The sequence below is a fragment of the Sinocyclocheilus anshuiensis genome, unplaced genomic scaffold (assembly GCF_001515605.1).
Source record: "Sinocyclocheilus anshuiensis isolate Anshui unplaced genomic scaffold, SAMN03320099.WGS_v1.1 scaffold1783, whole genome shotgun sequence".
Classification (NCBI taxonomy): domain Eukaryota; kingdom Metazoa; phylum Chordata; class Actinopteri; order Cypriniformes; family Cyprinidae; genus Sinocyclocheilus; species Sinocyclocheilus anshuiensis.
This window is the reverse complement of record NW_015551111.1, coordinates 352,254-365,855: the sequence shown is the minus strand read 5'-3', so window position 1 is coordinate 365,855 and position 13,602 is coordinate 352,254. Positions and strand designations below refer to the sequence as shown.

Sequence of the window (13,602 nt, the reverse complement as noted above, 5' to 3'; positions counted from 1 at the left end):
CCCTGGTCTGTTTTAGGGTGTGTGCTTCCTATGACATGACTAGTTCCTTTTGAATTGTTTATGAAAAAACAGTCAACTGGTATTCGGTTAGTAAACAATTTTTTTTGTTTCATTCATGCTTAGATATTGCCATTTCTTAGATGTTGATTTGTGTATTTTGTCTTAATGTGATATTTTAAAGATTAGCATTATTTGTTTCAAGTTTAGTTTTTTTTGTTATTTTAAATCTTTAGCTTTTTATATATATATTTTTTAAAATTTTATATATTAATTTTGCTTTTTGCATGTTTTTATTCACCACCAACTTCGTCATCTATTGCATGCTGTTTTATCAGTGGCTATTTCTTGACAGAATTACGGTTTGTTTTATTGTCTAATGCTTATGACAGAAATATATTTATTTTCAGATAAATTATATTGTTAATATTAACATAGGCTACTGCATATTTGCAAGTACTTGCATATCAACATGCATTACATCCTCACAATATTACTGAAACACAATCACTGCTGTTATTTTGGGAAAATATTCTGTATCTCTCTGCATCCAAAATGTAAAGCTTCTCGCAGTCTGGACAGCTTATAGGCTTTATTTAAGCATTGCATTACATCATCAGTCCTCCGTTACTCGCTTCCCACTGCAAAACAATAGAGAAAGGTTGCGGTTGGGCCTCTTCACTGACACTCTTTGTTAATTCCACACACATCCGTGCATCTGTGATTTAATGGTACTCACTGTGTGGAATTCCTAATCGATTTTAGAGTCAAAACATTGAAGATGTTTCTTTTTCATATAAGTTGAGAAAGCAGGAAGTGTCTGAGTCATGGAAGTTTACTCCATGTCTGATCATTCACACGCTCCCACACTAGCACACGCCTGCGGCCAGAGAAGCCGTCCCAGCGTCACACTCAGCTCATCAAAGGCAGGGCCGTGTCAGACACACACACCCGAATACACAAAAAAGAACACTCAAGCATGTCAAAGGATAGGATATATACACGGATACACACAAGCTCTGGCACATCCTAAAGGTAGACACACACTTTGACCAACGAAACACAAGCACATCAGATGAAAGGGTATAGACATGCATGTTAGTAATATGCCAACACGTTTTCCAAACACAAAAAGAACAGAGATATGCACACAAAGAACATACGAGAGAAGAGGCACATCTTCAGATGCAGGTACAGACACATAGTTGCTCTATAGAAAGCATATAATCATGACTTTTTTCAAAGAATGGTCTGATCTTAAAGGAGTAGTTCACCCAAAAATAAAAATAAAATCCCCCTCATGTTGTTCCAAACAAAACAAAAGAAGGTATTTTGAAATTCCCTCTCTCTCTCTCTCTCTCTCTCTCTTTCTTTCTCTCTCTCTCTCCATACAATGAAAGTCAGTGGGATCCAATCTGTTTTGGACCTCCTTCATCGTACAGACAAAAACTGAAACATTCTTTAAAATGTATTTTTGTGTGAACCACAGAAGAAAGAAAATCATACAGGATTGGAATGACATTAGGGTAAGCAAATGACAAAATTTTATTTTTTGGGTGAACTATCCCTTTAACTAAAGGCAGTGACACTTGAAGTTTTCCATACCATACCCAAATCCACACCCATAATCCTCACATACATTCTCTCCAACAATTCAAGCTCACCCCATCTGATGTTTGCTCACACTTTAAAAAACCTCCAGCTCAGTCAGTGGGTCCTGCACATATAGTGGATCTACAGAGTCATTCTGGGTCAGTTGCAGCTGGCCTGTGCTCATTTTCCCCAACTGCATTAACATGATTTAATAGACAACAGAGAGGTGCATTTCAGAACCTATTGAATGAGGCGTCCTACTCTTAAATAACTTTGTTATTCTCACGCAAGAGAGATAGTAGCTTTGTACTTGACTAATACGAGTTTCCAAGAGAAAGCATAGTGGCTATTAGCCGATATAATGCCATTCTAGGCCTGTAATGCTAATGTGATTTAACGAAATTTGTGAAGGCATTTAAAATTAGTTGTGGTGTTATTCGGTGCAGCTGTTAGTCATCAAAATTAATGACTAATGAATGTTATCAAAATGAAATACTGCAAAATGTTAAATGGTTTCCCTAAATAGCTGTCTACTGTAAACTCAACATTTAAAATACCACTGAATTCTAGATTGTATTTAACTTTTTTATTGTGTGTAAGGCTGTAACACTGTCGCGATTACTTCCAATTATATGCGCATTTCTACTCTGATAAATATGACTTTTGTTTGCGCAGTGGGATGGCACTTTATATATTATTATAAGTAATGAATCATATGAGATATGAGCCTTATTTTCAACTTAATCACGATCCGATGAGCTTAATACTGGACCATCATGTATCACATCATTTTATTTATTTTTTTGAAGGAGTTCAGCTGGGAGATGGCTCGGTGATGTGTGGTCCAGCCTGACCCGATCTTATTGCAATGTTATTTCAAGCATCGGTGATCACTGGAGGCCCAGCCTCCAGTCAGTCTTGTATATTCGACTCCTAATCTGCTCGGGACATCTCGCCCTCTTCACCGGACTTCTCATGTCACGCTGATGTGTATGAGAAACGTTTTCCTTCCTTCTCTCTATAAACCTTAGAAGTGTCACAAAGAAAACAAATGTGTGCTACACACACGAGAATGCAAAAATTGAGAAGAAAACGTTTTGAAATGTTTTAGAACAATATATTTACTTCCATTAAATAAAACACAATTGATTATTTTTGGGATGTTGAAAAGCGAAACAAAAATTCCGTACCAAATATTATACACAGAGCAAAAACCAAGTTCATTTCGCAGAAACAGTTTTGTATTATTAGCCAGGGTTGCTATTCTAGATCTATATTCACACAGACATTTAATAATAAATTTATAATATCACACACGACTGGTGCGTTTAATAGGCCTATGTACATTCCCTTGATAGCAAGCAAGACATGATTCCTGTACGTTTTCCACATGCTGTGTTAAACAGAATTCTCGAAAATGCTTAAGAGTTAGAGCTTTCGCCTCTACAAATTGGAGATAAGATATATGTAGGCTACAGCCTATGTACAACCGTTCAGTCAATTACTGTCCAAAAGTTGAAGTCAAAATAAATGAGCTTTTTTAAATATTCTGGTGTCCTAAACTCTTGACTGGATTGTGTGCACTTGCTAGTGTAGAGAACTAATCTTATTAGAAATGGCGCGTTTGCCTTCCGTTCCCGCTGGACATTCCATCACAGGATTGGACGCGTTTCAGTGGTTTATTCTTCTAGTGCCCTTGAAACAAAAAGTGTAGTCTCTTGTTCCTGGGATTCGGGATTGTAAATTCTACAATCGTCTCTTACACCGGTCTATCCACTGCGTACTGGCAGGCGCTAAGATTGGAGACCGGATTCTGCACGCTGGCGTATCCAAAACTCGAGTGCTGCTTGGCTTTCAGTCTCAGACTGGCAAGACTGGAGTTACAAGTGTCCCGGTAAACATACGGAGGTGTCGGTGGGGCGTAAGGGCACGTCGGCGTGGGAACCCCCGAATTTAGAGAGGGGTTGCTGAGGTTATTCAAGTTATTGAGGCTGTTTAAACTTGATCCGTGTACGCCGGTGACCGCAGACGGAACCATACTGGAGGACATGCTCATTGAAGAGATGGAGTTAGGTGGGGAGAACATGGTCTGAGACGACAGCGGATTGACGTTCATGGAATTGAAAAAGGGGAAGCTTTTGGTTGACAGAGAGGCCGACGTGAGCCCCTTTGCAGCCCAGTTGTTGTACGTGTAGCTGGGATACATGTCATCGTAGGGCTGCATAAGTCCGTTGAATTGAGGGCCGAAACCGTTTTTACACAGCTCTGATTGTTGGTTCCTCTCCCTTTTTCTCCATTTTGCCCGTCGATTCTTGAACCACACCTGCAACAAATGTAGAAAATAATTTAGTTTCATAATTAGACTACATAATTATTTTCTGAAACAAAGAGAACAATGAAAGCGGCGATTATAAGTTTTCAGAACGAGCTACTGCTCGGTTTGTTTTTGGTAGATAAATGATATGGGCGGTGGTGGTGTCAAACTCAGTTAGGTTCCCTATAAGTCGCTTTTTATCAGTCACCCGGAATCTTGTCTGATCCCGGGAATCCCAATACACATCCAGTCTTATAGCGGTCAATGGGCCGCCCGACGCTTCGAATGTGTATCTCACTAAGCAGGCGGAGACACACTAACCTTAAGTATATACAACACGAGAATGACAATCACAAAATACAAGCTTTACACCTCTTTAAACGAGACTGTGTGACTCCATTAAGGTCTGTCATCGTTAGGGCGTCATGTATGGTGATTGCAAACAATTTGTCTCACCCATAATTAGCCTCTATCCAAACAGTGACATATTTCTATTTAAATTATTAAATAAAGTAATATTTAGCATGTAACCTTAATTAACATAATGCAATTTTAGCTAGTATAGCATGTAGCGCCTATAGTTAGCTAAAGTATATGTATGAACAAAATAGTTGAAATAAATACAATAACCCTAAAACAGTACCAATATGTTAATTATAATTATAGGCTATTATATAATTAATAGTAAGAATTATTTTTTAAGAATTATTCTTTTATTTTAAGTAGGCCTATTGTACGCGTGTACACAATTTTATTAGGCTACTTTTTTATTTAGTGGGCTAATTTAAAATATTGAATTTGATCCTTGAATTGTGGATTTGTTTCCAAACACATATTATTTCAATGCCATTTCATTTATCAAACTTACTCTGACTCTGGCCTCTGTTAAATTAGTCCAAACAGCGATTTCCTCTCTAGTGGACATGTCCGGATAGCGATTCCGCTGAAAAGTGGCCTCCAGTTCCTGGAGCTGTTGGCTAGTAAAATGCGTTCGTTGCCGCCTCTGTCTCTTCTTTTTCGATGGGTCATCAGTCGAATCTTCGTTTTTACTCTGTCCCTTCTCTTTCTCTGCAATGCAAAGTAATACAGTATTTTAAAATAAATATTTAATCCAAGAGGAACAATTTTTAAGCTTGAGGCTCAGTTTAGACACATTAGAGAAGGGAGATAAATCTAATTCCGTTTTATTGAATTGCAAATATTTGACATCATAGTAACAAGTAGGGTCCCTGGTAACAACTTATGATGTTGATGTTTCTGAACTAAAAATCCAAGTACAAATGTTCTAAAATCAAGGTTTAGAAAATATTTTAACCACAATGAACGCAACATGTCTTTTTCATCATACGAAAAAAAAGGAACATTAGGGTTAGGGAATGTTTGCATTATTCCATACAAAACGCATTGCCACAGTGTAAACATTTGTGAGAAGCCCACATTTTCACACACAATTTAAGTAAATAAAGCCCTGTCAAAGGGCATGACTTCAATAGTCCTATGAATCAACTAACTGCCAGTTCCATGTCTTGATATATTTGCATGCCTCACACTGTATACAGTTATAACCTACTCTGTTTTCAAATTGAGGGAGATGTTTTAAACGGTTTCTTTTCAGAGGCAGTATACCTAATGGTAACTGACACCAAACCCGAAAACACTCCAGTTAAATATCTCTTCAGAGGATCAGGGCTTACCTACGGACTCTGGACTGGAGGTGTCTGAAACCGTGTGTACCTCCAGCTTGTGTTTCGAGTCCACAGACCGCTGGAGCGGTTGCAGACTAGAGGCCATCGTAAGCGGCGTGTGTTTACTCCCGGTAACGTGGTGATGGTGGTCCAAACTCAACGGATCCTTCATAGAGGTCATGGATAACACAAGCGATTTGCGGAGGGTTCGCAAGCAGATGTAACTTCCTCAGCGAAGGTCACAAATATAAAAATGAATAAATAAATAAAATAAATGAATGTGTCCAGTAGTGAAGTATCGGCAAGCGTTGTCAGTGCTCCTTTCTCACTTAAACCACTCAAAGCGATACTCCTCAAACGGCTTTTATCGTAATAAAATAAACCCAGTTTTGAAGAGAGTTAAAAGAGAGTTTTTTTTTTTCGTTTCAAATGGGTAAAAGATATCTCGGTTTCAGCCGAGCGCTACAAGGAGAGCCAGAGTGACAGGGACAGATATGTGATATTATATCCACTTGCATACACACACACTCTCCTGCACATCACAGCGCTCGCTCTTCATTTCAGCTGTCTTTCTATCCGTCCAACCGAGCTGCTCTATGCGTCCTGACGTCACACAGACTCCGCCCACAATCTGACGGAACATTAGAGCCTATACATGACAGATTTTATGGCCAACCGACTATAAAACGACCCTAAGAAATTAGAAAGTGCACCCTTTTTTCCTCTAAAAAGCATGTAAATAAAGAGAGGCTGGGCATTCACCAGTGGCTTCCAAGAAAGCAAAATGTGTTAAACAAATTTCTCATAGCACACCTGGCGATGGTTCAACTTTTTCTCAGCAGGTATTATCGAAAAGCTTTTATTTATTTATTTTTTTTATTAACTCCAACACAGATTTCTGTCAAAGTAAAATAATCTCAGCAATTGGCAGAACTAAATACAAAAACGTATAATGGCGCTCTCGAAAGATGCTCATTTCTGAATGAACGTTCCACTTTTGTCACGTTAATTGGATGATTCTTCGCGACAGTGAGTTTACAGGGTATCACAGGCCGCGTTACTAATTCATTGGTAACAAATAAGCTCAGTCCTAGACTGGTAGATAATGGCATTATATTATAAATAATAACTGTAGGCCTACAGTAGAAAACAATCAGAAAAAAATTCTTCTTGAGTTTATTCCTGCTTACATTAGTTTTGCAATTTAATTTAGGGACTGAAAACACTTTGGCGAGGTAGGCTACATTTGTGCGCCTTGGGCCCGTGATTATTTCGCGAGAGAGAGCACCCACACTTTGCTTTTCTGAGTATGCTACATTTGATCTGAGTAGGCCTATCAGACGCTCATTTGCTTAAGAATATTAAATGGGCATCTTTAATGACTTCAAGCATTGTTGTCTCTAATTCCTTCAAAACATTGCAATAATTTACTTATACTATAATAACCGCATTATTTTATTGAAAAGAAAAAAAAAAACATTTATTTATTAGCCCTAATTAACTGTAATTTATTTATAATTTTCCCGAACTGCATTTCTTAGTTATAAAATAATATCACGTGGGAGAAAACATATTTTTCCTAGTTGGATTGAGTAGCACAGTAAATGTGTAATATATATATATGGAGAAGAAGCGCCCAACACAGTTTCATTGTTGCAAGCAGCTGCATGCAGCTTTCATAATTAATATAAAAAAAAACTCAATAGAAAGTGAGGAAATTTGTGTAACTAAATGAGCTACTGAACTCTACATTGTTTGCTTCCCTGCTTGTCCTGAAAAATCATCTGAAATGTCAAACATACTAAGTAGGGGAAAAAACTGAGAAAAGAGAAAAGGCAGTCAGGTGCTTATGAAAATGACCCGACCATCTCCTTCCCTGACTTTGATTCAGCTCACGCTCTTGTTACTGGATATTAATTTATGGCACAATATATGATCCTGGAACCGACCAATCGTGTATGTACAGGTCTTTTTGTATGAGAATGTGACCTCGCGTTCAATGCATTTGCGCTCAGACACTGCACACTATTAAAGATCATGTTTCGGTCTGTTTTCTCACACTTGCCATTCAGTTTTATTTGATTTATTTTGAATATTTAACTTATATGAATATGAATATATATATATATATATATATATATAGAGAGAGAGAGAGAGAGAGAGAGAGTATACAAACAACATTAATGTCATGATTATTCTGGACCCCAGACAGACTAAATTAAAATATGAACGTTTTACACATAAATATGAATTGTGCGCATCAACATTCCATAGGCAAAAGTTGCAGAGCTCGATTCTTGTTAAACGCACTGATAGATGTGGACTAGATTATTGCTCTGTGTTTATTCTGGACCCTCAAAATGCTTCAGAGCACTCTCACAGCCTGCTGTGGATTATTGGCCATGGCGCACCTCAGAGCCATTAATTACCAATTCAGTCAATATAAGGGAGACGACAAAGCCTTTTCCATAGGATTAAGAGGACATTAGATTCTTCCATTAGCATATTCCTCCTCACGAGGAGGCTTTCATTACACATTTACTTTTCCCCTGAGTCTATCTAATAAGTGCTGCATATATTACTGCAGAGGAGACGAGATTGTCGGTAATCAAGTCGCTCCAATGTCTTTTCCCTCTTACATTGCTGTTTGCATTTTATGCTCACTTTTTCCTTTTATCTCTTATCCGCTATATCTGTATCGGTTCTAGTCCAAATGACAATGGGACATGGGATGTAATGACAAACAGACTAATGCGGCTAAATAAGTGTTGTGATTTGCTCTTAGTTTGCTTTAATTAGCTTAATAAAGATGCCAGATGACCCGGAGACCGGCCACGCATTAAGTACCATCCTTCCAGTAGCCTGTACAGTTTTCCTTATAGTTTTAATTTAGTCTTTTTACGTTTCTGTTTAAATTGTTCTTGTGCACTAAATACATAAATAGAAAATGGTGATATATTTGCGCTTAATCTGTCTGCTACAGTCTATCATGCTGAATTGTAATTAGGCAATATCTAATTTTTATTATCTTAATAGCCACGTTTTTTTCATTGAGGACGCACGTGATCACCTAACCACAAATAGGCTACATTTTATCATAGGCATTTTGAAGAATCGGATCAGTATTTTGTTTTCAAGATATTTTAGACATCACAAACCTTTAAAATCACACAGACTTTGGCGTTAAAACTCTAAAGTCATCTAAATACGCTGCTAAACTGTACCGTAAAGACGTTCCCACTCATCCATGATCCTGTCCTACCACCAGATGTCCATCTTTGACTATAAACGTCTAATTGTTCCGCTTTCCTTATAACCAGTCATATGTCAAACACCAAAGGTAGTTTACACACGCCTTACTTTTACATAAACCAGTTTTTCTAGCTGCGATTGCTATTTTATATAGGTCAGACAATGTTGAGATGTTTGATTAAACAAACCAAGGATATTAATGAATCCAGATCTTCTCTGGAGATTTAACAAAGAGGGGGCTTGTCATTCACCAAGATCTTCTTACCTAATTGAGCACACGTTGATGCAAGTTTGCGGCAGTGGGAGTCCATTTGTTAGATTAACGTTGAGCACCTGTGAAAAAAGAGAAGTGTTTATTTTATATCTTATAGTTCATGTTATGTCAGGAATAGTCAAATGTGTAGGCCAACTTCTGTTTGAGAATGTTTAGTTGGTCGTTTTCACACATGACCGACTGGGCCACTCAGTGATAATATATTTCAAATCCATTCATATATTGGAGAGTTCCTGTCTGTGATGGGATGTGCACATTCCTCATCATTTGTTTTGAAATCCCGTAGCGCTTGCACGAGTCCCTCCTAATTAAGACTCGTGTCTCCAAGCGCACATGAAAACAACGCACAAAGAGGAGAAACCATGCACCGTGTGTGTGTGTCACTGAGAGAAAGAGAGCAGTTTGAGCGCTGGAAGTTGAGTGATTCCGCGGTAAAATCAGGGGATTAGTGTCTGATTGAGATGTCTGTCGGTTGGATATTACAAAATTCATTATCGCAGCTCTATACTAACCCGATATGAAGTAACACAGATGGGCCTTTATTAGCTCAGGCTTCAGCTGTTTGCTTATGATAATTTCAATCGGAAATTTGCATGCAATCCTGCTGTTAACCGTTTTCCCTCTCCATTTTTTCTCTCGCCGAATGCAACGCTTTGCTTCAGCCCTCGCCTTACATCACCTGCCTCGCATCTGTGCCTTTAGTCCAAGGCTTGGAAATTAAATTTGAGTGCGTTTCTTTGTATATGTGTGCCGCGTAATATGCAATTCGTGTGAGGGCGAAAGTCATTAATCTAAATATTATTTTGAGATGCTAGTATAAAGTTACACAATTATTCTAAATAGTTGTCTAAATGATGTACCACACAGAGTAGGCTGTGAAATGGCCAACTAAAGTTGTGTCTTTCGTTATTCTGAGCGTCTTCATGGCACCCGTTCCGTTTTATTTAGACTTATTTCGTTAACTTTATTAAATTAATTGTATTTATTTATTATTTGTTTATTTATTTATTTGTAGATTTGTAGTTTGTTTTACGCGAATTTAATACAAATGTCATGTAAAAAAAAATGTACTCTGACCAGGTAATTTTCAAAAGGGAAAAGGGCATGACCTAAGTGCATAAGATTTTAACTTGGGGTACGTCGATGCAAGTTTATCAACAGATGAAAATATGTACGCAGAAAACGTGTGTATATTTCTGTAATGTATTTATTTTTTATTTTAGTGTATTTAAAATTTAGTCTACACAATAATAACAGCAGAGCTTAATATTACTACTGATAATAATAATAAAAAGGTATTCTTTGCCATTTTTTCCCCGACAATTAATTGGGGAAAATCGTTTATTTTCTTTTTTTAAATTGGTAATATTGTTTCCACTTAACATTGTGGGACGATAGTCTCAGAGTCTTGCGCGCCTATAAAGATTTATTAATAAAGTGATTTAATTTAGCGTTGCTTGTGTGTATGAATCTTTTTTTCAGCTAAGCGTAATTAAACTTGATTTATTGGTGTATAAATTAATACTATGAAACCACTGTATGATTTGATTTTTGATTACAGAAATATTTCAATAAAAGACGAAAGTCTTATCTTTAAAATTAACTTGTTAACTGGTATTTGCATAAATGTGATCTTAGATCATAAATAATTATTTAAAATGTATCTTTTAATTTAAATGGTTAATTTAGTTACTCATTTCAACGCAACTAATACAACAATATTCATTTTAGGAATGTTGCTACGGGTATTTAAGAATAAAAAAAAAATAGGTTGTTAGCAATTTTTGAAAGCAGATTTCGTTAGCATGATATATTTCTGTTTGTGCTAACCAATAATACATGTGATAATGTAAATTACACGCTATAACTATAAAGTTGTCCTTGTCCCGTTTGTCTCACGGTGTTAACGATGTATTATTATCAACTGCAAAGTCAAGGTGAGACCTGCCAGAACATCACTTATCATGTCTCTCCATCTAACTACACTAAAGCTGAAGTTCACCCGTGGTTGGCAACCCTGAGGTGGAACGAATTCCTTCACTTGCATTATCTCACATTCAAGATAGGGTGTCATGTGCCACTTACCAGTGGTTGTTGAAAAGCGGCGCTTTGCAGCCGTGCCAGTCTTGATTTTCTTAAAAAAAAAAAAAAAAAAGATAAATTCCACACCTCTGAACAAGTTTATCTTTGCCCTTGATGTTGTCCGGGTACATAAACTGTTGCTACCAGGTCCAAAAGGAGCGTAACCTCTTCTTCATCAATGAGATCGATTAGGGATATCTCTGGGTTCTTTCAAAGAACGCAAAAAAACAGACATATATTATCTACAACCCAGAGTGTCATAAGCTACAAACTCATAAGTTGCTTTAGTAACTCATATTTTCTGCAGAGCCTCCACGACTGCAACTTTTACCACAGAAAGACGCAGAGTGGTGCGTTTCCCGCTCTCACTAGCTTTGACTGTCAGCGCGTGGGCGTGAATGTGAGAGTTTGTGTGTATAAGCGCGTGCGTGTGCATGCGTGCCACAGTGGGTTGTATGCACAACCAACACGCTGAGTAGGCTATGTGTAAGAGGTAAACTTTGTGATGCGAAACGGTAGGCTAAATTAGACAACAAATTAGCCATTAAAACACGTAATACGTTCATTCAACCAGCAAATGTAACCCGATGAACGCGAAAACCCTCACGGCTGAATACTAATCAAATCAAGGTATTTTATTTATTTAACTGCCATTAAACGCGCAACTGTCATACAACTGTCCACATTAATTTCTTCGTTTGTTAAGTAGCAGAGATACCGACTGATATAAAGAAGTCCGAAAATGAGACTAGTTACATGAACTTGTGGGTTAAACTAGTTTAAAGGTTTATTTGTTTCTTGCTTTTCCATTATAATATATATATATATATATATATATATATATATATATATATAGGCCTATGTATATACATATAATAAAAATGTTTACAGGCCTATTATTTGTGTATTGTGAATTATTGTATGTACTCCATGATATATTACAATAACACAGGTAGTCTTGACAGTCTTATCCAAAACTGAGAAGGCCTAAAGATGTGAGGGTACTCATTGGATGACAACAAATTGAGTAGTTTTAATTTGATTTGTTAATTTGATTTTATTTTTATAATAATACATTTTAACTGACAACATTGCTGTAATTTAAAATGCTAACTTGTGCTGAAAAGTGTGTGTGCTTAATCTTTGTCGGTCAAGAATGAAGCAAACAGCTAGCTGGCTTGGATGCAAATAATCTTGAAAGATCCGCGAGCATCGGACTGATTTCCATCCGCATCTCACGCGAGCAAAGCAGACCGGACGGAGGTTTCACGCGCCTAATCCGTTTCTTACATTGTGGGTCATACACCCATTAAGCAAGTAATTAATGCGCTCGGCCATGGGGGAATTCCCAAGCCTGTGTTGGAATACCCCTCTCTCTCTGTCACAGCTTTCCACGGGCCTTCCTGTGAGCCTAAAATGACAAGCATGTTTATCTGTAATTCTGTACGCTGACTGTTGTTATTATCTACTACAATTACCTGATACAAATATCGAACAAAAACTAACTCAACGAGCACCTCTTTGTTGTCGCAAATATATGCATCCAATCGCTATCCTCCGTGTGCGAAGGGTATTTAAATTGTTGCTTCAAAATAGGCCTACTACGTTTCTTTTTCCAATATTTTTTTCTATAATTTTTTAATACGGATTAATAAGGACATTATTTATCAATCATCAATCTCGTTTACATAAATCTGCCTATTTTTAGTTTCCAATTATAACCAAAATGGTGCCACAAATACCTTTTTTATTCTCTTCTTTATAAAATCATCTATGTTGTGATTTTAAAGACCTCAGAAAAACACTTATTTGACTAATCCATAAAAATATAGATAAATAATTATATCAAGAACTTTTCAATCGCCGAAGAACTATATAGCCTTTGCAGCCAAAATAATTGATAAGATTCTTATCTAATGCTAGGGTGCATTAAAGAACCACTGAAGAAGCTCTTTCTTTAGAGTGCATGTCAATCACATCCGTCTCATCCGAACAGCGGTTCTGTGAGAGCGACGCGTCCTTGCATCGTTCTTACCTTCATCTGGCAGCAGCTGGAGCCTTTGCTTTCTCACGCTGAAAAAGCCTGCAAAGGAATGTCTAAAGTTCAGAAAAAGGGGTCGCTCGAAGATCGTCATACCTCGGGGGCAGACCGGCGGCTTCTTTTCATTTCTGCCTCGTTATCGATTCGCTGTTGTCATCTTTGGCGTCGTAGAAGGACACTTGAAAGAATATCGTACAGGGCTCTGATGTGTGGACTGAAATGTCCCGAACAAAACTCTGTTCAAAGACTTTACAACCATATAAACCTCTCCATGATAAGGCAGTGATGTGTTGTGTATATGCTCATCGTCAGTGATAAATACATATGATGAAATGCATAGACATATGTATAGATATCAAGGTGA

At 37.4% G+C, this 13,602-nt stretch overlaps 1 protein-coding gene across 3 annotated transcripts; it reads right to left on the bottom strand.

Moving 5' to 3' along the window:
• Positions 1-3,126: 3,126 nt before the first annotated feature.
• On the bottom strand, positions 3,127-13,255 carry LOC107662961 (pituitary homeobox 2). Of its 3 annotated transcripts, XM_016453099.1 has the most exons (5): positions 13,233-13,255; positions 11,201-11,249; positions 9,107-9,174; positions 4,773-4,972; positions 3,127-3,913 (listed from the first exon to the last, which is right to left on the bottom strand). In XM_016453099.1, exons 3-5 carry the CDS (start codon positions 9,150-9,152, stop codon positions 3,350-3,352), a joined length of 810 nt encoding a protein of 269 aa, XP_016308585.1. In that variant the 5' UTR covers positions 9,153-9,174; positions 11,201-11,249; positions 13,233-13,255; the 3' UTR covers positions 3,127-3,349. The 3 variants fall into 3 exon arrangements, with proteins under 3 accessions (XP_016308585.1, XP_016308584.1, XP_016308583.1); XM_016453098.1 differs by lacking the exon at positions 13,233-13,255 and having other exon boundaries at positions 11,201-11,548; XM_016453097.1 differs by lacking the exons at positions 9,107-9,174; positions 11,201-11,249; positions 13,233-13,255 and adding an exon at positions 5,599-6,416.
• Between the last annotated feature and the right edge of the window lie 347 nt (positions 13,256-13,602).